General features: G+C 42.0%; 1 protein-coding gene across 1 annotated transcript in view; it reads right to left on the bottom strand.

The window, feature by feature from the left end:
- Window positions 1–25,607, bottom strand: part of LOC138303635 (alpha-2-macroglobulin-like) — a 168,610-nt gene that overhangs the window by 80,349 nt on the left and 62,654 nt on the right. The window contains exons 8-12 of the mRNA XM_069242932.1: window positions 25,214–25,337; window positions 15,369–15,483; window positions 11,700–11,809; window positions 8,759–8,920; window positions 6,918–7,145 (exon numbers count right to left, since the gene is read on the bottom strand). Of these exons, the coding sequence (XP_069099033.1) occupies window positions 6,918–7,145; window positions 8,759–8,920; window positions 11,700–11,809; window positions 15,369–15,483; window positions 25,214–25,337 (739 nt within the window). The remainder of the gene's footprint in view (window positions 1–6,917; window positions 7,146–8,758; window positions 8,921–11,699; window positions 11,810–15,368; window positions 15,484–25,213; window positions 25,338–25,607) is intronic.

Genomic DNA, 25,607 nt, shown 5'->3' with positions numbered 1-25,607 from the left:
ACTGCCATTGCAGCCTGCATGAAAGGGTGCAAGCACCCTTTCACTGCCACTTTTCACTGCACCAGGTCACTTATAATTTACTTCTGTGCCAGGCCTTCTAGCCCAGAGGGCAGGGTGCAAGGTACCTGTGTGTGAGGGCACCTCTGCATTAGCAGGGGTGCCCCCACAAACTCCAGGCCCATTTTCCGGGACTTTGTGAGTGCAGGGACACCATTTTACGTGTGTACTGGACATAGGTCAATATCCATGTCCAGCTACATAATGGTAACTCTGAACAAAGGCATGTAAAGTATCAAATATGTTGTAATCATACCCTAATGCTTTGCAAGCATTGGTTGTATGATTCCATGCACTCTGGGGCCTCATTAGAGGACACCCACTATTGCCATTACAGCCTTCTGACGGTTTCCAGACAGCCCAAGCTGCTGCCACCTCCCAGACAGATTTCTGTTGTCCTTTTGCTGAGAAGCTCACGCCCAAGAAGGCAGAACAAAGGATTTCCTCTGGAAGAGGGGTGTTACACCCTCTCCCTTTGAAAATAGGCGTTACAGACTGGGGGGGGGGTAGCCTCCCCAAGCCACTGGCAATACTTTGAAGGGTACATTTGGTGCCCTCCTTGCATAAACCAGTCTACACTGGTTCAGGGTCCCCCAGTCCCTGATCTGGCACGAAACTGGACAAAGGAAAGGGGAGTGACCATTCCCCTGTCCATCACCACCCCAGGGGTGGTGCTCGGAGCTCCTCCAGAGGGTCCCTGGATTTTGCCATCTTGAGTTTGAGGTTGGCAGGGATCTCTGGTAGCATCTGAGTGGCCTGTGCCAGCAGGTGACGTCAGAGTCCCCTCCTGATTGGTGGTCACCCAGCTAGGTGACCAATCCCCCTTTCAGGGCTATTTAGGGTCTCTCTCTTGGGTAGTTCCTTAGATTCGGATTGCAAGACACCAGCAGGATTCCTCTGCAACCTCCACTTCGACTTTTGACCGAAGAAACTGCATCTGGACGCTCCAGGACCTGACAAGTTGCAACAAAGAAGCAAGACTCGTTCTGCAAAATTGCATCCATGGCTACTTCCAGCAACTGCAACCCGGTTGTGCATCCCCTGAGGACAGCCCATCTTCAGCTTCCATCAGAAGGAAGAAGGAATCTCCCTTGGAGTGAAGGGACCAATTGCAACGACGACCGGCTGTGTGGATCCCCTCTCCTGCCTAGCTGCGTGGATCCTGCATCACGGGTGGTAGACTGAAGTGGTCCTGATGGTCCAGCTGTCCAACTTGGTTGGAGGTAAGCCCTTGTCTGCCCACACAGGACAGTACCCCCAGGCAGTGCTTCCTTTGCAGCTGCCAAGGCTTGTTGGCATCTTTTCCAAGGGATTTTCAGGAATCTTGAAGCTCCAGCCCCCATTACTCTATCCTGCGATACACAGCTTCCTGAGTGGTTCTCCGGCAGCGTGGGATCACTTTTTGTAGTGGGATCCTTCTTCGTCCTTTGTGTCTGTAGGCTCTCTGTGTTGTTGAGGCACTCCCTCTAATGCCCCCTGGGTAGAGTCCACCTGGTCCCGGCAGCTCCACTTTCTTCAAACTGTGAGTTTTTTTGCATGTGCCAAGGCTTGTTGGTGGAATCCAATCACTCAAACCCAACTGGAATCCTTCTTCTGGCGTGGGACATCACTTGCATCCTCCAGGAACTCGACTTCATCTTCTTGGATGCAGTGCTGACTCTCCTTCTTTATCGCCGAATCATGTCTTTCACCTTTAGTCTGGTGGGTAGGGGCTCCTGCCCTTCCTGGACTCTGCTGTGCTTCTTGGACTTGGTCCTCTTCTTCCACAGGTCCTCTTGTCCAGGAATCTACTGTTGGTGTCTTGCAGTCTCTTCTGGGTTTTGCATTCTTCTTTTTTTCCAAGTCGGTGTTTTGGGGAATTTACAGTGATTTACTCCTGCTTTCCAGGTCGCTGGGGTGGGTTGGAGTACTTACCTTTGGGCATTCCTAGTACTCCCAGCTCCCCTCTACACACTCCACTTACCTAGGTGGGAGACTGACTTTCGCATTCCATTTTTAAGGATATGGTTTGTACTCCCCCAGGGCTATTTCTCTCTATTGTGATTTTTACTAATTGCACTGTTTTCTAACTGTTTTTATGCCTATTTCTGCATACTAGTGTATATAATTTGTGTATTACTTACCTCTTATAGGAGTATAGCCTCTATGTTATTTTTGGTATTTGTGTCACCAAAATAAAGTACCTTTATTGTTGTAACATTGAGTGTTTTCTTTCATGTGTGTAAGTACTGTGTGTGACTACAGTGGTATTACACGAGCTTTGCATGTTTCCTAGATAAGCCTTGGCTGCATATCCACAGATATCTCTAGAGAAGCTGGCTTCTAGACACTAACTACACAACACTAATAAGGGATACCTAGACCTGATATAAGGTGTAAGTAGCATAGGTACCCACCATGCCAGCCTCCTATACCCACCACTGATGTCTGGCGCCAGTGCTGGAGGAGAGAGGGGACATTCTTGGAACTGGTTAGTGCTGGTTGGAACCCTCTCTCCCTTTTGTGGCAGCTGTGCAAAATGAGTATAAGTACAGGGGGCAGTCTCCCACATATAGAGAGCACCTTTGGAACAGGGACTGGACCTCTGTCAGAAGGCCTACTGGACTGCACAAAGGACTCATCTGGAATGCTCTTCTCTTTGTTGCCCTGCTGCATGATGTCTTCTGGGTGGAACAAAGGACTTATCAGGATTACCTTTCTGCTTGTTGCCCTGCTGACTGTACTCCCTGACTTGGACTTCCCTGGCACTGCTAAACGGGTAGGAGGAACCGCCATAGGGACCTATGTGTGCAGGCCTGCCTGCTCTATCCTAACTACATTTGTCCTCCTGGGACTGGTGGCTGCCCCAGAACTGGCCGAGGGACTCTAGGTCTGGCATCCGCAGCCACTCTTTAACCTAGCTCGCGGTGCGTGCTTCATCCGTCCTAGTATTGAGGTGGGCATGGTGAGCGCTGCAAACGTGTCTCACCTAGCTCCTGGTGAGCGCTAATATTTCCTCTATGTGCATTCATGATGGTGTCTTGGTATCTCTGATCTTATATTTATTCTGACATGCACATTCTTAGTGATAATGACAACCTGACTACTGCTTGTGTTGCAGTATACTAACTACTGCTAATTTTCACAAAGTAATAGTAACATGTGTGATGTTCTGACAAATCCTTAGGTAGCCGGGTATTTCTTTTACATGTTGTGTTTGGTCTAATTATGTTTCATGCAATTCAGTTTATTTTTATATAACTTGTTGTTGTGTTTCCTTTGTGGTGTATTTATTGTGTCACATGTTATGTGTGCTGTGCAAGCGCTTTACACATTGCCTCTGGGATAACCTTGACTGCTCATGCCAAGCCACCAAGGGGGTGAGCAGGGGTTATCTTGGGTGTGTAACTCCCTCACCCTGACTAAAGTGGTGGGTTCTGCCTGGCTGAGGTGCATATCCTAGCCAACCCGAAACCCCATTTCTAACAGTGGTGCTTGCTAACATTGAGAGAGTTGGAACAATAGCAAGACAACATATAGATATAATAATATAATACATTCTCTAAAGCAACACAACACATACTATGGCAAACGCCACATATCAACATAGAAAGTACAGTTCCCTCACATGCAACATGAAAGTATGTTCTACTTCTTTACAAACACAGGAGATGGGTCAAACCAAAAGAATAATACAGAAAAGCAAGAAACTGGCCAACACAATACAAATCACTCAATCAACCTCCCATGTACCCATTCTCAAGAGATTTTAAGCCAAAAGTGCTTCTCTTTCTTCCATGCTTGAAGATTCTTCATCATAATACCATTCATAACAATCTGCTTAATCCTCACAGGCCAAAGGAACAGATGGAAGCTCTGTCTCAAACCTGGGTAAAATCTCCAACTTATCAAAGTGGCCATTACAGCTTTCTTCTTTTCCTGTGAAAATACTGATTGTTCTCAAGCAAAGTGTTCACCTGTGTAAATCACTTGCTGAATCCAACCATAGCATTTCTATCACAACCTGATTGGCTTTTTCAATTAATGAATTGCACTGGAGTCTTCAAAAAGCAACGGCTTCCGGTGTGACATTGAACACCTTCAGAAATTGTGCATGGCATCAGAAACAACATTAGCTACATAATTTGTTACTATCCATACATTTTTTTGTTGAAATCAAGGAATTGGTCAACTAAGGTAATGAGGAGGAGTCTACAGAGATTTATTTGATCATTAAGCGTCTGTTTCTTTCTACCTACAAAAAATAGAATATTGTAGTATGGTATTACCAACATTAAATTATGGTGCTCCAATACCACAAAAGATAGTATACTGTGCTCAGGTATTACCTAGACTAAATTATGGTGCTCCAAAATGGTTTGTCATCTCTACTGTGCTGTTAGGAAGTATAATTAGTCTTGAGCAAAAGTAACGTTGGGCTCAGGAGGTTAATGCCAAAGGAAGTTTTTGGCTAAATCCTTTGCCATGCACAGTGTCTATTATGCAAAGGCTGAAGGGTTCTATGGCATTTAAAACGTACAACAAACCCATATTAGGGTTAAACAAATGGTCAGACATTTATGACCATATGAAGCACTGCGTGAGTTTGGGATAAATTAGATGACTTTTGGTCATGAAGGAGACGTGAATTTATGAAAGCTAATTAAGTACAAAAGCCTTGTAAAAATAGTAGCCCACAATTTAGCAATTCAGGTGGATCTGAAATTCCATTAATAGAATCTGAATTTTAAGATTGTGTTGATCAGGTAAAGAATAGCTTGGTCTATCTTCCTCTAAAAACAGAGATTTTGAGTAACAGGAGGAAGAAGGTTTATGAATATTACTGCTGAGTGATTCCAGTGTGATTCCTGGAGTAGTAAATGATTTTGAAATATTTTGAAAAACGTTGTTATTTAGAGGCTGTCTCCAGCTGTTGTATAATTTATTATGGATGTATATAGGCTGGTTAGATACATAGTTTAGATCAGTGTTTCCTAAGCTGTGGGTCGCGACCCACTTGTAGGTCGTGAGGCGATTTTTGATGGGGTGCAAGAGTCCAAGCAATAAATCAAGATGCCTTTACATTCTGTGTTTATCTTGTCACATTTGCAGTCCATAAACAAGATCAAGACTAAGTCCCTAATTATGACAATGAAGGTAAAAAACGCCTACCGCCGCGGCGACGGCTGCAAAAATACCATTGCTGTGGCTACCAGCCGTCTGCCGTATTATGACCACAGCCGGATTTCTCCCACAAGAATGGGGGAAATTCAGGTGTGGCCATGCCGGCGTATAGCAGTAAGCTGGCGCTGCTGCCACCAGCAGTGCCACACCAGTAGACCACCGCCAGCCGTATTATGACCCATAATACGGCCTGGTGGTGTCCTGCTGGCGGATGCTGATGGTGGCACAGCGCCCTGTCCCGTCTCCTGCCGGAGGACCCCCTGCACACAGGTAAGTCGGGTCCCCGACAGGGGAGGGGGCTGGGGGGTGTTGTGTGTGTGTGGGGGTATGTGTGAATGTTTGTGTGTGAGTGGATGCGGGTGTGTGTTGCTTGTTGAATGCATGTGTGCATGTATGGAGGTGTGAGTGCGTGTATGTTTTGTCATGTGAATGTATGTCTGCGTGTATGTACGAAAGTGTGTGCGGATGTGTGTGTTAATGGGTGTATGTATGCGTGGATGCATGTGGGAATGGGGGTGTGTATGCGTGTGTGTGTGTGTGAAAGGGGTGTGTAAATGTAGGTGGGTGGGGAGGCTTTGAAGAGGTAGGAGGCGGCAAACTGGAGGGGGAGGGGGTATACCCCTAACAGTGACGGAAGGAATTCCCTGTCACTGATAGTGCCTACCTCCATGGTTTTCGTGGCCACGAAAACCATGGCAGTAGGCGGGGTCATAATCCTGCAGGCAGAACAGTGACGGCCGCCGGGCTGGAAATGGATATCTCCAGCCCAGCAGCTGTTACCGATGTGGCGGTCGGAGTGGAAGCCAACCCACCGATGTCATAATATGGCAGTAAGTACCGCCGGCCTGTTGGCAGTACTTACCGCCATATTATCGCTGACCGCTGGGGTTGTAATGACCCCCTAAATGTCAGGCTACATCTACTGACAAGCGGCTGCTTACATTCTTTTAACATGGGATTGATGTTTACTGTTCTTTCTCTGACTGCAAAGTAAAGAGTTCTTAAAGTGAATTATATGACAAACTTAAGATGTTGTTTTTTGCAACACACAACAAAATGTAAAAATCTGTAAATTATTTGTATGTATTTAGCAGTTAGGAAATCAATAATGATGTACATTTTTTATAATTCTGAAGTGAGCTGGAAAAGAGATTTTAATGGGAACAAAGCAATAAAGCTACTTTAATTAATGATGCAAAAACCATAAATCTCAAACCTAATTTCCCATGTTTTAATTTGTGTGCAATATAGTTTTATCAATAAAACTGTATGCCTGTGCAAAGTTAGGGGCCATTTCAATGGAAAATGATCTGTCTGTAAATGACAGTCTGCTACTAAATCCTTCTTTAGTTACCTTAAAATAACATCCGTAATGCACATTAATGGTAGGTGGGTCATGAACGTCTGTCTTCCCAAAAGTTTGGGAACCACTGGTTTAGATGTTTTTTTTTTTACTAAGCTAAACTTTTAAAAAATATTTGTTTTTGTTTTCCTCTGATGTTTTCCAAATAGCTGCTAATCCGAGAAACCTGAAACACACTTAAACAATTTCTGATGTACCTTCCTTACACATCAAGTATGCACCTTTGTTCAGCAGTCTTTGTAGAGGCTCTGCCAGAAGGAGTGTTGGGTGCAGTAGCCAAACATATGTCACTCCATTGTTCAATGTATCCCCAAACCTACCAAAGTGTACTTACCAAGTAATGAAAGTCAACTTCCTTGCTCTCTCCCAGGCCCTCGGAGGACAGGATGTAGTGCACAGTGATGACCTGTGTGTGGTCTGCCTCCAAAATGTCATAGATAGGTTGAATCTTCACGTAGCTGTTGCTTTTAGAATAAAAGTACTTGGCCATGTGATTGTCACCATTGTAAGAGGGGTACACCCATCTTGAATCTCCACAGTATGTTGTATCTTTGTAAGAAACCTGATAAAATTGAAACCAAAACAGAATTAACAGTGTTAATGTTGTGCAGCTTCCTACAGAGATATTTTAAGGCATGGGCACAGTGTGCTCTGTCCCAGGGCCCCAGCCTTTTAGGGGGGGGGGCCTGATAGAGCTAGCTCTGCTTTGTAGAGAGTCATGGCCTGATGGCCTAAAATAATTCTTAAACAGACTGGTTTAAATACTATTGACTGCAATTTATTTTTAATGTAATTGATGTGTGAGAGTCTCTTACAGACATTTTGCAGAAAAATGTTTTCTCTTGTCTCATGCAACATTCATAAAAAAGTTATTTTTAGATCAAAGCAGGGCCTCACATATGAGAAATGGAAGGGTATCTCAGAGATTATATGTAGTAATAATAGTGAGCTGCTACTCTGTTACGTTATTGGAAAGTCCAAATTTAAACTTAGACCAAAAGTCTAAACTTAGACCAAAAGTTTAACTTTACCATGAGTAAAGTTAGACTTTAGGTCTAAACCTAGACCTTTGGTCTATGTTTACCTTTGTGAATCAAGCCCTTAGACTTTTTGTCTAAACTTAGACTTTTTGTCTGAACTTAGACTTTTGGTCTAAGTTTACCTTTGTGAATCGGCCTACATATGTCTTCAGCTTTCAATCGCATGCCTTAAACTGAGGAATTTCAATTAATGTAGAAAGCCACCCTCTGACAAGCTCCTTGGATAATTGTAATGGCAGCTACAGAACAATTATTAATATGAAAGAACATAATTAGCCAGTGGAAGGATAAACCATAAGATCAGGTGGAAAGAGTTATAAAAAGCATACATACTATCATGGTTAAACCGCTGCTTAATAACCTTCAAACATTAGTGCAGACCCAAAAGAAAAGTGGGTGGGGATAAGAGGTGCATCTCTTTCAGGCATCCCAGACTCTACACAGGGACAGGAAAGGCCACTCTTCATTGAGCAACAGCACTGTCTGAGGAACCTGCTTGATGAAGACTAGCTTAAACCTGGTTTTAATCCCACATAGAAGACCTAGATGGCAGGAATGCATCTTGAATGTGATACACTTTTAGACACTGGATCTACACTTTCAGGTAATAATGGATGAAGGTATTAACATTCTCTCGATGTGAAATCCTGGACTGTCAAGTACTGTAACATCTCAAAGAGAGGCGTCATTTCACATGACAACACCCGTAAGGTAAGAGTCCATAGTGACAATGGTCATCTTGTGCTGTTCAAAATGTACCCATGGGCTTTACCCTTGGGATTTAGAACATTCAAAAATAGATAAAAACCCACCAATGAAAAGTGAGCCTATAATTACTTTGGATCAGCTTACGTTGTTTGTTTTGTGGAGCTGCACTTGATGCCTATGTACATGTATGTTCCCAATGCATTTGGTATAGTTATTTGGAAAAGGCATACTTCAGAAATTCCAATCACTTACAAATGTGTCAAGAGAATAACAGTATCTCCTGGTTCCTAATAACATGTCTATCATGTAAAGATTAACCAAATTATGTTCAAAACCCCCAATCCCATCCCATTAGCCTTTTTGGCTATGATGATTTTATTTTATTGGTTATATTTTGTCCCTTTTCTAATTCTTGGTGCTCGCTTACCCGTATCGAGAGAGACAAGGAGGTATGAGAGGAGGTGTCAACAGAAAAACACGCTTTGCCCTCCTGGTCTGTTGTGTAGTTGAGCTTGGTGTCTCCTTGGCCCACCGAAAGGGTCACTGTCTTGTTGGAGAGTGGGGCCCCAGTAGAGTCCTCCAACAGGAGCTGTGAAAATAAATGTTTATAGGGGTGCTTTCCAGGAGCAAGAAAATTATTGAACAGAGGATGCTTTAGTATCATCACTTACTACTGTGGTAACATATACTTGTTATGAGTCATGGACAATGTTGCATCACATCCTTATTTTCTGACACCCCCAATATGTACCATAATAATTAGACCTTTCTGACATTAGTGATGTGGAAACACTTGCCCTCATAGTCTGCATAATGAAACAGTTAAAGGAGGGTACCCATCTTTTGGTGTGTAGTAACAGTTTTAGTGAGCCACGAGAGACCCTCAATCATCCGAGGGCCTATTTTTTATAGATAACAACCACACGTTTCAACACGTTAATGGAGAGAGAGAAAGTTTGAGAGAGATCCATTATTGCTACATTGGTCCACACTGACAAAGGAATTGGACGACAGACACAAATCAAGGTCCATGAGCTCTAACCCTATTACACTAACTAAAGAGACAGGCTAATCCATTGGCACACATGACTAAGTACCCAGCAGATGTTTCCATCTACTGTGTCTAATGGGACAAGCTGACGGAGAGACTAATGTTACTCAAAGTTCAGGTCTACCACTATCACACTGTCAAGATGACACAGACTAATTGAGATACAGATGAAAAGCATAGTTCATCGAGAATATTCTAATAATACGTAGGGGAACGTAACATAACCACTGTCACCTTTACACACAGAGAAAAGCTAAATGAGAGAGAGCTACAAATCACTGTTGACAGTCTTTCATTAACACACTATCTACAGCACTAGACATACTGGACAAAATAACAGAGAAAAGGACATGCTAATAGAGAAAAAGTCATACTAATAGAGAGAGAGATGCAACTCAAGATCCATCAGGTTTGTCCCATCACATTTTGTAAAAGAGAAAGAGTCTATCCCCTAACACAATGTGGAAAAGGAACACAGGGCCTGATTTAGAGTCGGGCAGATGTGTACTCATCACAAATGTGACGTATAGCCCACCCGCCCTATTACAAGTGAATTATATCCTAGTGCACTTGTAATAAGGCAGACAGGATAGCCATCACATTTTTGACAGAGTAATCAAAATATAGGCATAACTCAAGGGTATCAGGTCCATCCCCATTACATTGTGTAAAAAAACTGACTGAAGGAGAAAAAGATGCAACTCAGGATCCATTAGCTCGATCCCTAACACAGTGTGTAAAAGAGATAAAATAAGGAAGAGATGGGCATAATTAAAGGTTGCTGAGGTCTCTTATCATCACACTACCTAAAAGGGAAGACAAATGAAGAGATTGACATATCTTAAGGTCGATTATCACTGTCACCACCACAATTTCCAATAGAGACAAATTAATGGAGAGATGTACATGATGACAGAAAGGACTAATGATGTAAGAAAGAAATTCTTCCATGTGTGAGAACCACATATTATATATGGTTTATTGAGTGTCTACCTATCCCTGAAATGTGTTCTGGCACATCAACAAATAGTCTACTATATCTGCTCTTCTTTAATAATATACTGCAGAGGGGAGAGATTCAAGGTAGATTGTATAGGGCATTACTTCATTGTATATCAAAGCAAATGAAATAAGTTCTGTCATACTGTACGCATCCTTACATATGTGACATTGAAACAGAAGAAGGGAACTCAGGTCCCTGTCCATTCTGTCACATGGTATGGCAAAGACCAAAATCATTAATAGGTCATCAAATATGTTCCCATTCAAGCTTCAAAAAAGACAGAGGGTCATCTAGTCAATCAAGTATACTCAATTCAACATGCTGAAGCCAGAAGGACCATAATAATTTGTCTATTGTCGGTCATACCATGCAGCTCATAGAGATGGGACTTATGGACTTTTTTGTCTGTCAGACCTTGTGGGGTAACAGTGGGACAAGTGCACACCTTCCAGAACATTTTGAATGTGTTGTAGAGTTAGACATTGATCACACTCAATAGTGACCACCTGTATAGAGCAGTAGAGACAGAGGTGCATCCTGGACAGTCAAGCCTGCCCCTACCCCATCATGTACCACAGGGACAGGAAAGGTCTATACATGAGCTAATTAGAGTGTTTACAATTTTCATTTATAGCATGGTGACAAAGACACAAGAGACTTGAAGTCCTGCAGAGGTAGAAGATCCCAGAGGCCAACTAACTATATTGCACACCATTCCACATTACTACTGACAAAATACTGATGATCAAAATATTGCTGAGTTAAATATGTATAGGTAAAGATACATTTACTATTCTTAACTTCACATCTATGTATCTTGCACATCTATGCACCCCTAGAATAAATAAGTGTAGAGGAGTGGATACCAGGATGTGGAGTTAAATATATTAATAATAAAATAATATAATAATACATGCTTGCCTATATATACTTACATTCTTCGTATTTCAATCATCAATATTTTATAAACAATATCATAACATCACAATACTTAGTATTCAATATGTTTACCCCATTGCAACCACAGGACCAAAGTCAAAAGCCTACCTTTTGTACCAAATGTTGTGAGCATCGTACTGCATTAGTTGTACTTTGTACTTGAAACAGTGATTTGCTTGTGCCTCTTTGTATTTTACATGTGTCCACATTGTGGCTCATGTATGACAAATAACAGAAAAACAAGTATATAGAAAGAATATATCTATATAACATACGTAACTGCAACAACAGTAAAATCATCCTTCTTCAACCCATGGGGAAGAATATCATACAAGGCCAAATTTGGACCGGGATGCATACACCTGAAATACAAACCTGTCCATGTAAAGGAAGCCCTTTCTTGAAGTATGGGTCAGCATGCAGAAACCTCACATTCGCAAGGGTTGTGCTGATCTCGCTCGAGCCTTTCCCAGAGATCTCAACCTCTGGAAGAGAATGAATAAAGGGAATGGACATTGGAAAATGGACAATGGAAAACAGAGATTGGAGAATAAGTGATGGAGAATGAAGAATAGAAATTCGAGAATAGTGAAGAAAAATAGACAATGTAAAATAGAGAATGGACCGTGGAGATTGGTCAATGAAAAATGGAGAGTGGAGAGTCAGAATATACAATGGTGAATAAACAATAGCAACAAATGGAAATTGAGAATAGGCAATGGAGAACAAAGAATGGAGAATGAACAATGGGGAACAGTGGATGAAAATAGACAATGGGAAAAGGGAATGAACAATGGACATTTGGGAATTATCAATGGAAAATGGAGAATGAGAATTCACAATGGGAATCTAAAGGGCTTATTTAGAAGCCTCCAGTGCCACTGTGCCTTTTTCCATATTTACATGGTGGTGTTAAGCCATTTTGATCAGCTTAATGCTGCCTTGTAAGTGGGGCCCCCCGATGCAGTTTCTGTGGCAGAGGGGAGTGCAATGGGTGCTGCTGTGGGCGTTCCACTGCAATACCCCTTGCATATTCAATCAGTGCATTTTGCACTCATATTGATGCTGCCTCAGATTTATGACGATTTGTAAACCTGAGACAGCGCCAAAACCGAACGCCATCCCAGGGAGGTGTTAGCATGGCTCAACGAGGACAAATATTTTTATTTCTCCTCAATTTTCCTTTTTCTATGTGTGCTGCGCTAAGCAGCACACATAGAACCAGCAAAACACCATGAATGATTGTTTATGTCCCTTAATGCACATAATCAATCATTAAATAATGACCATTTGCTACTTCAATGAGTGCTGCAGAACCATTTTTTCTGACGCTACAGCGGCGCAGAACAGTGCCCCAACCCACGCCGTATTCATAAACTGGCGCAATGGTACCATTGCACCAGTTTGTAAGCCCTTGTGCCACATTATACCTGCTTCAGGGTGGCGTTCCCCACAAGGAGGTCCTTAGGCTGTATCTGCCTTTACTGTACAGTGAGCTTACAAAATGGATTCCTTCCTTCATAATCCTAGACAAAGCATTGTGTATGTATTTTAATATTTCCACGTCAGCATTTCATTTTCTTTACTGTATCTTCTTTCCTCCCCAAACATAGATATGATAGATGTCATTTCTACACTACTTGTCAGTTTCTGCTCTGCTCTATTCTGTCTGTAAGAAAGGCACAATGCATCTACTTTATATCTAGCAACTTTCCTTTCTTCCTCTGACCTTACTCAGAATATGCAACTTTTAATAATGCCAGAGCTTTGTTATGTTAATAGTACTAATCACTTTCACCACTCCTGTGTCTGTTCTGAATACAATATGAACACCTTTCATTAATGCCAGTTTTACATTAGGTTTACACTGCCTGTCACATCCTTCTCTCTTCTGTTTGTAAGAAAGCACAATACATCTATTTCTCTACTTTATATCTAGGGGAACTCTCCCATTTTCCTCTGAGCTTGCTGAATGGAATATGCATCTTTCATTAATGTCATAACTGCATTATGTTAGACGTATTAGCCATTTTCATCACTTCTGTGGCTGTTCTAAATAAAATCCGAACATATTTCATTAATGTCAGTTTTATATTATTTTTATGGTACTTGTCCCTGCTATCTTTGTTGTGGCAAAGCACTATGCATATTTGTTCCTAACGTCAATTCTACATTATGGCCCTTATTACTGCCAGGGTCGCGGTGGCAGCCTAACTGCTGCCTTTGCAGAGGTCTGGCCCCCACATTATGACCTTGGCAAACGCACCATGCCAGCCCTGTCACATTTTCACTGGCTGACGGCCTGGATGTGCCGGCGGTCTTAATCCTCCAAGGCAGCCTGGGGATTACGAGTCCCCTCTCTGCCGGCATTTACATGGCGGTTGACCGCAATGTAAAAGGTGATGGAGATGGGGTGCCGGGGGCCCCATGGGGGCCCCTGCACTGCCTTTGCACTTGGCACAGGCACTGCAGGGGCCCCATGGCTAGCTCTTTCATGCTTTTCACTTTCTGCTTAGCAGAAAGTGAAAAGCGTGATGGGTGCAGCTGTACGCATCGCACTGCAACATTCCCGCTGGATCAATGAAGAGCAGGGGTTAATATTGTGGGCTGTTTCCCACTGGGCTGGTGGGCAGAAACTCTGTTTCTGCCTGCCGACCCAGCGGGAAACTCGTAATGAGGCCCCGGGAAGGCAGCCGCACTGGTGACAACCTGCCCATGGGAGTTTGCCGGACTGACTTTTCCGTCCGCCAAACTCTTAATGACCCCCTGTGTATCTAGTAACTGACCCTTACTCTTCTAACACAGCCATGCATCTTCATTAATGCCATTGCTAAATTATGTTTACATTACCAGTCCCTTTCTCTGCTGCTCTGGCTTAGGCAATTCCACCGCGTATGCTTCACATTGATGTCATTTGCCAGTCATGTTCCATGCACTTGCTGTGGTGAGTAGTCTATTTAAGTCTCCCATCATTCTTTAGTTCCACTTCATGTTTACAGTATCTGTCCCCTCCTCCCACCTTTCTAACTGTGGCGAATAAGCAATGTACGACTTTTATTTATTGTGGATTTACATTATGTTTACTGTGCCTGTCCCTTCATCCACTCTGCTGTGTGTGGTGAGTATTCTTTCTAAGTACCCCCATTAGTGTAATGTCTACTTTAGGTTTACTGCTACTGTCGCCCTCTCTCATCTTTCGTGGCTGTGGCAAATAAGCGATGTGTACCTTTTATTCATCTTAGCTTTACGTTATGTTCACAGTACCTGTCCATCCATCAACTCCTCTGGTTGTGGTAAGTACTCTATCTATATCTCCTATTGCTGTAAGTTCCTCCTTAGGTTTACTGCTCCTGTCGGCTCCTCTCATCTTTCGTGGCTGTGGTAAATAAGTAATGTGCACCTTTTATTCATTTTAGCTTTACATTATGTTCACAGTACCTGTCTATCCATCCCCTCTGCTGGATGCCGTGAGTAATCTTTCTGCAGCTCTCATTACTGTCATTCCTACTTTAAGCTTACTGCACCTGTCCCTTCCTCTCACCTTCCCCAACTGTGGCGAATAAGCAAAGTACACCTTTTATTCATTGCAGCTTTACATTATGTTTACAATACCTTCCCATTTCCCCTCTGCTCGTTGTGGTAAGTACTCTATCTATATCTCCTATCAAGTTCTACTTTATGCTTACTGCACCTGTCCCTTCCATTCACCTTTCGTTACTCTAGGGAAGATGAGATGTACGCCTTTTATTCATTTCAACTTTATATTATTTTTACAGTACGCGCCCCTTCCCCCCGCTTTGCTTGGTGTGGTGAGTACGCTACCTAAATCTCCCATTACTCTCAGTTGCACTTTATTTATACTACAACTGGCTCCTTCGCTCGTGTTTGCTGGCTGTGGTGAGTAAGTGGTGTACACTTAGGATTCTTTGTAGCTTTTTTTTACATTATGTTTATAGTAACTTCCCTTCCTCTCCTTTGCAGTTGACGTGAGTAGTCTCTCCTTGAAGTGTTATTATTGTCAGTTCTACTTGATGCTTGCTATACCTGTCCCCTCCTCCACCATGGTGGCCGTCACTTGGATTTTATTGTCGTAGCCAGAGCGCTTCATCTGGAAGCTTTTTGTTGAAACCACTTCATGGAAGCATCCTTTGATATCCACCTGGAGGCAGAAAAGATCAAATAATTTTGATATGTCGATATTTTCAAATAGGTCCTACGCCTCGACCACACTCACTAGTCTATTCACAAAGGTAACTTACACTGTGAGAAATTTATAGGTGTTGTTTACATTACACTCTCGAGTAACTCTACTAGTTTTGTCTGTTTACGAAATACGAGTGTAAAGTTACTTGAAAGTAAAGAATTACACGTCTCTGCTCCAGAGTGTAAATGACTACTACCAAAAAACAAGACAGTAGTAAGTCCAGTACCACAGTTGGGCAAACACTGATACTGCAACAATGCTCACTTAGGAAACAGTGCAGGTAAAAAAACGCAGGAAATAATGGTAAATTAAATGACATTATTGAAAATAATTCAAAATCATAAAAAATTAAATATAATTTTATACTACACAAAATATCTAAAACAGTTCATATTTATTTACGAATCATTTAGGTTTCTTGTATATAGTTCATGCACCCTTATGTACACTTTGTATAAGCATGCACTAACACATACAAACATAGCCCACTTGAATGCACAGCACAGTGACGTCTCAAGGGAGCCATCGGCCCTAACATAAGAAAGTGAAATGCCATCCCATTACCCAACGGTGTGAGAGACAGCTAAAATTGAGATGAAGTGGGGTCCTAAACCCTGTGGGTCCCAGGACCATGCACCTGCCTCACTAATTGTAGGTATGGTCTGGATAGAGTAAGGCACCTACAGATATCCATGCAAACACCAGCTCACTTGCGTCACTCAAGCCATACCATCGTGAATCTATTATTGGACATGGGAGTGCATCTCTCCCTGCATGTGTGTTGGTCTGCACAAATGAGTGCTTGTATGAGTTTTTTGTGTTGTGCCTGTGAGTTTGGTGTGCATGTTTTTTTGCGTGTGCCTGTAAGTTGTAAACTCTGAGAGCATTGACTATTCAAAGACCACGTCTACTGGCACAGCTGTCCACTTGACCTATTGATGACAATATATATGGAGTTGGCTTTGGGTTCACCTACTTTGACCAATGGCTTTTTTGGGCCCACTTTTTTTAGCCGTTGGCTAGAATCTTTGACATGCACATCTTGGCTCATCACTCTCACATCATGTTGTTGGCTAATCAGTGTATCCTTCCATCTCTAGTAAAATGCTTGTATTCAAAGGCATAAGGATCTGTTTTACACAGCCACCACTGTCTTTGCTCTTAGTGGGCCTTGTTATTCTTTCCTGCCGCCCCTCCACCTAGTTGCTCTCCCCCACCCCATCCCCATGTGGTTTGTTCATTAAATCTCCCATTGCTGCTCATCAGTACTGCAAGGGCTGCATATTTGTCTTTCTTTTTTTAAGTGGTTGATAGAGAAGGCCTTAGTACAGTCATGCAATCCTTCTAATTTTGTAAGCAGAAACCCATGGCTATGAAGCCTCCCTTACAATTTCATCTTTATTTTTCATAAAACACACATAAAGCCAGTCAATATTCAAGGATCTTTTGCCTTCGCTACAGTTCAGTTTTCATTTCTAATGTGAAATGAAAGTCTGATGGCAATGCCCCCTTAGTTACAGTTCTAAGGGCCAGATGTAGGAAACGTTTAGCGAGTCGCAAACGGCAAAAATTGCCGTTTGCGACTCGCTAAACGCGTTTCCCAATGCAGAAATGCAATTTGCGAGTCGTTACCGACTCGCAAAATGCATTTCAGACTTGCAAATAGGAAGCAGTGTTCCCTTCCTATTTGCGAGTCTGAGTGGTATGCAATACCATTTGCGACCGCGTACGCGGTCGCAAATGGCATCGCAGTTACCATCCACTTCAAGTGGATGGTAACCCACTCGCAAATTGGAAGGGGTCCCCAAGGGACCCCTTCCACTTTGTGACTGGACCCAAAAATATTTTTTCAGGGCAGGGACTGGTCCAAGGGACCACTCCCTGCCCTGAAAAAATACTGAAACTAAAGGTTTCGTTTTTTTTTTTAAGTGCAGCTCGTTTTCCTTGAAGGAAAACGGGCTACACTTAAAAAAAAAAACTGCTTTATTTAAAAGCAGTCACGAACATGGAGGTCTGCTGACGTCAGCAGGCCTCCATGTTTGCGAGTGCCTATACTCGCTATGGGCTGTAATTTGCGACCCACCTCATGAATATTGATGAGGTGGGTTATTGCGACCCCATAGCGAGTCGCAGTCAGTGTCTGAGACACCGTACCGCATAGCAAATTGTGACTTGCAATTTGCGAGTCGCACGGACTTGCAATTTGCAAGTCGCAATTTGCTATCTTGCTATATCTGGCCCTAAATTCTTTATATCACAGAAATGACATTAGCATGCTTCTGGACCAGAGAAGACAACAAAAATACTGCCTGAAGGAGGATGCCCGTCTACCTAAGAAAAGACTAAGATAATCCTCCATCTGTTCAAATGTTATATTATGAAAGCTACTTTCAAGATCAGTAGACCAGATCTTTTTAGCGCCAGAGAAAGGGGTTGATGTGATTTGTTTTTTAAAATAGGACGAAGAGGTCTAGTTGGAATAAGACTTCTGGCTGCTGGTTGGAGTGAAGGAAATATCTTTCTCCCCACTTAAATCCTTGGTCTGGTTTCCAAGGAGCAGTCTCTAAAGATTTCAGTGTACTTGGAGCAGCAATACTGAAGTTACAGAAGATTTGTCCTGCAAGTTCTGAAAATTTGACTGTGCAAAATTGAGGTGTTGATTGCAGGGGTGTGAGCCCCCTTCAAGCAACAGCCACAATCCCTTTTTAGGGTGAATGCCTAAAGTTACAAAATTTACCTGTGCTTAACCCTCTGCTAGTTTGGCACAAAAGCAGTCAAAATGAACTTAGAGGCAATGTGTAAAGTTGTTACACAGCACGCAAACTGCAATCAAGTGAAAACATGACTTAAGAAAAATTGCAAACCAATTTAGAAAAATATAGTAAAATGTTTACATTTTTTGCATCAATTAGTAGAACCAGAGATATGCAATTTAAAAGACTTAGGTAAAGTAGTGCTCAAAAGCACAATGCGCCAACCGTGCTTATCTGCAAAACCCACAAGGTTGATGGATGGAATGCTTGAATTAATATCAGCCCCTGGCAATCAATTGGAGCTGCATCCCAATCCATAATTTTTCACCCAAAGTGCCACCTCAGTTTGGACCCAGCTATATGCAAATCAGTCTTGATCCTGCCCCCCCCATAGGAACCACCCAGCCCAAACTGACAAGCCAGGTCCTCTCTGAACCAGAACACAAGCAACATAGGACCGGTTTCGCCCTAGTTAGGGCTCTGTTGGTTTAGGTTCTGTCCTTGTCAGGAAGTCAGCTAACTAGTCCTTTGGAGTCATTCTGGTGGTCCTGAGTTCTAGATGCCATTCATTCCTTCCCACTCAGGCAGCAGGGCACCCGGGCAGCAGGGCAGCAGAGCAGTCCTTCTTGGAGCAGGGCAGCACAGGAATCCTTCTTCTGAGTTTCCCAAAGGCCTGGAACTGTACTGATAAGTTGGATCTGAAAGTCGACTACTTATACCTGCAGCCAGCTTTGAAGTGGGAGAAGCTTCTACAGTCCTCCAACTACAGAGGTGAAAGGAAGTTACTGCCTCCCTTCCCTGGCCCCAGCTTGTCTAGGGGCACAAAAGACTAGCATGAAACCCTTTGTGAGTGTGCTTAGGCAGAGTCTTTGTGATGTGCAAGTGTGGTAAGTGACACCCCCCCCTTCAAGTCAGAAATGGCTCACCATGCCAACACCTATTTCTCCTCTGTCTCACTCTCTGGGAGAAGTACACAAAGACCAACTACCAGCTACACCTAGTCATGTGACCCTGGATACAAGCTGCAGGCACCAAATAGTTAGGGAAAGAAAATGCAAAACTTTTGAGAAGTCAAACAACAACAGATACCTATGCTGGTTATTAATTCATCATTTTTTTCTCTCATTCTCCTCATGAAAAGAACGGTGTCGGCTAAACTCAAATTCAAAACTAAGGTAAAGAAATGAAGGTAAAAACCCCATGGATGGCTTCAAGTACTCGATGCAATCCTTGGACATAACATCCCTTTAAAGAGGGAAAATGTAGAGGTAAATGGCAAAAATTAAATGGCAAAGCTAACACATAGCTCCTTCTTTTTTAAGTAACGTAGTTTACAAAAATGTTTTTCCTATTTTCTTTGTAGTTCAACACCAGCTTCTGTCTAGAAACCTGTCTTGGTCCTGAGGATAACCCATAATAAGGAGAATTTGAAATGTGTTGACCGTGTTGCACGAGGGAGTTGGCAACAATTAATAACCAAAGACACTCCAAAAAGGAACATTGGATGCTTTGCTCCATCCAAATAAAATGGTGGTGCAACGCCTCTAGATGTGTATAAATAAGGAGTGTGCTTAAAAATAGAGCAGACTAAGACTACTCCATTCATTTCTTGAATTAATGACTGGTATAATATAAGTGTGTTTATAGTACTGTTTAGATTTATGATATATGATTTATGGCCTTTGTTTCTTGAATTTGTGGGCTTACAATATTGTTAACAGTGCAGTGTTTGCCCTAAGAAAATGGAAAGTGAATAAATGTGTTGTTTACAAAAAATATAGGTCAAAAACTGGGTGGACATAAAAATTATCAGCATAGGTATCTATTGTTGTTTCATTTTCAAGAGACCCAATTTTGCTGAGTAAATAGGCCCAACACCCCCAATTAAGTAACTTTCTAAAAGTAGCATTTTCACAATTGTTGCTTAAAAGCTGACTTTTCAATATCATCATAATATTTACTTTGATTCATTTGAATCATAAAAGGTACAATTAAAATAAAAAAGAGAAAGCCAACAGAACTAAAATATAATAATATTCGTCCTCCCACTTCTTATGGGATTAAAACCTTGATAAAATATAAAGATATCTACAATACATCAAAATATACAATAAACACGTGTGCTCCAGAATTTATTTTGGGCCCTATGGTTTTAGAATATTTCCTGGGTACTTAGGGACTTTGAACCAATATGCCATATTGCTGTTAAAAAATGTGATACAGCACACACAACAACACCATGGCTGCTAGTTTTACAAATTCTAAAATGAATGACGATCGCTAACTTACCAGCAATTTACAGAGAAATCTAATCCAACAAGCCCTCTGTTTCTTGTATGCAGGACAGAAGAATAAAATAGGGTTGGTGTTCTCTTGGGTCATACATCCATTGGGGCGAAAATTCATGAAACTGCGATTTTGTTTCTAGATACAGTTCTAAATCTAATATAAAGTGCACATGCTAAAGGCTATGAAATAGTATCGAAATAGTGTTCTGATCCATAGAAACACTCGATTATAAAAAACTGTCCACCAAGATACCCGATGATACAGATGCTAATTCCACCATTTGCATGCAGGCCCAGTATGCATCCTTTAGACTCTGCAAAGCATTTTTGGGAAGGTGTAAGGGGTCTGACCAATAGGAACCCAAGCCTAATTTAGTAAAACTGTCCTTTACATAACCACACCACGCAATTGTTTCAACATGCGGACCCTCCAACAGCCATCTAAGCTATACACTATATGGTTCTAATTCTTCTGTGGCCAAAACCCTGATCCAGTACTGCAGCAGCAGAAGGGTGGCAATATCTGCAATAGATAACAGTCTCAGATCCAGACGGATAGGAAGAGTTGGTGAGCTCTGCGGGATCTTTAGTAAAACTTTTAAAAAGTTGTTTTCTACTTTTTCAATGTCATCCAGTTTGTCGTAACCCCACAACTCAGCGCCATACAGAGCTCCCCCTCTGGCTTGACGTTTGTATATTTCGAACACTGGTGTGATGGGAAAGTTGGATGCTCTTCTGGCAAATCTTAGGATTCCCCTTACCTTTTGTCGGAAGAACATGGTGCACCTTAACAATTGGCAGGATCATTTATGGGAATTATCTAATATGATTCCCAAATAGTTGAATTCCGGGACTCTTTCAAGGGCCTCATCATCTAAAAGTACGGATTTCTTCACTCTATGCTTTATCACTTTATGCTTATGACTTTATCATTAAAGGGGGTTTCAAATTACAAATCTTTATACACAAACTCAACATATCTACCTGCTCCCAACTGAACGTTATCACTTATTAGGTGTACTAAGTTAACACAATGTTATGCTATGGGAGTGGTAGGACTTGCAGTACTGAAAAATGAATTTAATCGTTTTTCACTCCAAACACATTTACAACTTACAAGTACATGCCTCCCCTTTTTAAATACACTACATTGTGCTCTCTGGGATGTGTAGGGCCAAATTTAGGGATTATTTACATGTGTTAAAAAGAAAGGTTTACCCTTTGGGAAAAGATTTAGTTTCCCAGTTCAAAATAGCAGTTTAAAACTTCAAAGACAAGCCACAATGGCAAGCCTGAGATGTTTAAGAGGCCACTTAATTGGGTGGGGCAAGGAGTGCTGCAGGCCTACTAGTATCATTTAATTTACAGGACTGATGTACAGGTGGTACCATTGTACTAGGGATTTTCAAATAAATGAAATATGTCAATTGGGTGTAAACCAATTTGACCATCAAACAATCAATCAATCCATCAATCAGGATTTGTAGAGCATGGCTAATCACCGTTAGGGTATCTAGACACTGATAACATAGCTGCTGAGGAGTTCTGTTGAACAGCCAGGTCTTGATTGCTTTCCTGAATTCCAGAAGAGAGGATGAGGACCGTGGGGGAAGGGGAAGGTTGTTCCAAGATATCATTGAAAGATAGGAAAAGGAGCATCCTCCACTGTTGCTTCGGTGGGTGGGGGTATGTGCGAGGGAGAGGGAAGAGGAGCGCAGGTGTCTGGATGGCTGGTAGAAGTTCAGACGGTGGTTGACGTATGCTGGTCCTTGATTGTGGAGGGCATTGTGAGTATGACTCAGCAACTTGAATTGACATTTCTTCTGAATAGGGAGCCAGTGGAGCTTCTTGAGGTGGGGGGTGGTGTGGGTCCATTTGGGGAGGTCAAGAATGAGTCTGCCCTCTGAATTTTGTATGGTCTGTAGCCTCTTCAAGAGGTGAGTGATGATTCCCTGTGTAGAGTGCGTTGGCCTAGTCCTGCCAGCTGGTGACTAGGGTGTGAGTGATAATTCACCTGGTGGTGACGGGGAGCCATTTGAAGATCTTAAGGAGCATGTGAAGAATGAGGAAGCAGCCGGAAGAGACTGCATTGAGCACTTTAGCACTAGTCAGCAGCGATAAATTGCACAGAGTTGAAAGGACAACAAAAACACAATCAACAAAAATGGGAGGATGAAGGCAAAAGGTTTGGGGGAAGGCCGCTTTAAGGCTGACAGGTCTAACACTGATCTTCAAAAACGTTTTCATCTCTGGAAGACAGGGAAAAAGTACACTGGTACCTTGCCAAATATGTAGTGTTAGATGGCAGGAGTTTCAGGTTTGCTCCACTTAGTGTTTTTGCAGCAAGGCTCAGCCCGTTAGCAGAATCTTAGAACCAGCATACACAGCCTCCTGGAGTTCATCTCAACTGAGGTATCCCACTTTGCCAGGCTAACAGAATTCACTTCCATAGAAGTCGCAAAGTCAGAAGGTAAGACTTTTGATTGAGGCTAGCTGCTACCCAACTTCGCTCAATGGGCGGTTGATGTCTTTTTAGTTTTCATTATTTTCTTTTTCGATTATTAATATTTGTTGTATCTCACACCCACTCTTCTGTTGACACTTGCACTGTTGTTCAATATTGCAGCTTAGGGGCTCCACCAAAGTTTATCACACTGGAAGAAAAGGGTTGTGATGTTGCACTGGACACTTGCCAGCATATTTTAGGTTATGGTTTCTTTCAGCCACAACCTGGGTGTCTTTTATGGTTCCTATGTGGGGAACGGAACAGTGCACACTCTTGCAAGGCACGCTCTGCCCTAATATTAGAGAAAACACACCACACTTACACTTTTTTTCAGAGGAAGCTCCATACTTTTTCTGTCCTCTGGTTTTTGGGAAACTCGGTGGAGTAGTAGGAAGCATAATGTATCTGAATAACTCACAGTAAGGACACCTGGTGATCAGAGGTCTATACTGAAAGGACTTTTTGAAACAGGAAGTACTATTCCTATCTCATAATAGAAGTGGTAGTAATGTTCTACCAGGGAACACGTAGTTGCATTGAAATAATTTGAGGATTACATCTTCATAATGCTGATCACCTCCCTGCACAATGGTCATTTGTTTCTTCGTATCAGGAGACATTTAGCATTTTTGGTGTTCTCGTTCTTTGTTTTTGGAGTATATTTTTATTTACTCTTTTGGCATTTACAGGTGTTTTATGGTTTGTTCTTTTATGTACTATCTTTTATTTCTTTGGCTCTATCTTCTTGCCCAATATCTTCTTTTTGGCACCATTACTTAAGTGTCCCTTCTTTGTCCATCCAGATGCTCCTGTGGACAGCAGTGAGAAACTCAGGAAGGTCACCCCTATCATCCCTCCTTCAAAAAACAGGATGAGGTAAGAGAAGTGCAAGCTGGTATTAATAATATTTTAATATTTTTAATAATAATAGAATTCTATTAACAGATGCCTATTTTATAAATTGCTATCAATGCTGATTAATATTTTTTGATAACTTGTTAACTCCGGACCATTGTTACTAATTTTTGTTGATTCCATGTCCTTTCAGTCATTAAAGTTTATTTTTTTAATCTAAACTGGTATGGAACTTTTAACATATTTAATTCTTAATTTTAATATTGCTTTATGTTCTGATGTTCACACCACATATATATTCTCAGAGGAAGTCCTTAATGTGTGTGCAAATCTACCAAGAGTGAACTCAGGATTCATCAAAGGAATCACTGTTGACTTCTAGGCCACACTGTTTTAACTTTGTGGGAACTCAGCCACAGTTCACACCAAGGCTGGAAAGTTTCTCCACTATAGTTTCACAATCTGGTCCAACAAGGATATCGATTAATAACCATCTCTTCGAATAAGTGTTTATTTACCACGGGTACTATCGAACGGAAATGCACGTAAAGGTAAACTTAGGGATCTATTCATATCCTGACACCCATATTGACTAGCTGGAGGCCCTCAAAGATCCAGACAGTTTGCCAGAAGGGGGAAACAACTGCTGCACAACAACAGTTTAGCTCAAGGAGTAGACATACATGTAGTAGCTGTTGAAAAGATGGATAACCTTTGTAATGGTCCCACCCTTTAAGTTGACTTACAGTGCAAAAAGAGTGTGCTGCCTCACATCAAATGAGTCTTGCTTTGTATACAGATTATTCAAAGTACAGCATCACAAATATGAATTTGTCACCTTATTCTGAAGTGAGTTGCCATTCTTTTATTTATCATGTGTGTTTCCTTAATTTTCTTTATTACATTTGGGTACTTGCCTTTTTGCTGTGTCCTTGTAGTTCATAGTCATGTTTAATCGTTTGAACGAATTTTTCTGAGTCCTTCTCTGACCTTGTTCTGCAGACTGGGACTGCAATAGTTCCCATTGGCTACTCTCTCCTCCCGCTCCCCCATTGCTTTGTTCACAGACTCAATAAATGGTCGGCCATTGCGTCTAGCTTGTCGTCAACACTTTGACCACCATTTTGTTGTGATGGTCATTAGGTACTCCAAATGTTGTAAGAATGGAAGAATTTATACATCCAAAAAGAGAATGACATCCAAACTTTAGTAATTAAGGTTGTCTATTTTCAGAAGTGGCATAAGTTACTGGGGGCCACCCTTCCATTTGCAGTCTTACTCACCTCTCGCGAGAACTCTTCACACACAGCTTCTGACTCCTTGCCATAACAGTTGCTGTAGCTCTGGCGGTACTTCCGGCAGACACTCACTTTCAGGGTCCCAGGTACTGGCTTCCCATAGGTATACCTACCACAAAGAGCAGCACACACAAAATAGGATTAAAGATGCAGAGGCACAGTTGGAAATAAACAGCAAGTAACAACCCCCTCCTTTTTAGGTCTGGCTACATAAAGCTTTAGCCTTGGTAGACATCATGTCATTACAAGAAACACCAAAATAATATGGATTGGTTGCTTCTTTCCTAGGGTCCCCTCTTTCGTAGAAAGATTTTTTCAGACAAGCATTGCCAAACTCATCTGGTATTGTGGGCTGAAAAGAGCAAGCACAGACATGTGC

This window comes from Pleurodeles waltl, chromosome 7, assembly GCF_031143425.1.
Source record: "Pleurodeles waltl isolate 20211129_DDA chromosome 7, aPleWal1.hap1.20221129, whole genome shotgun sequence".
NCBI classification, from domain to species: Eukaryota; Metazoa; Chordata; class Amphibia; order Caudata; family Salamandridae; genus Pleurodeles; species Pleurodeles waltl.
The sequence above is the reverse complement of the archived record's forward strand: the minus strand, read 5'-3'. Positions and strand labels throughout refer to the sequence as shown.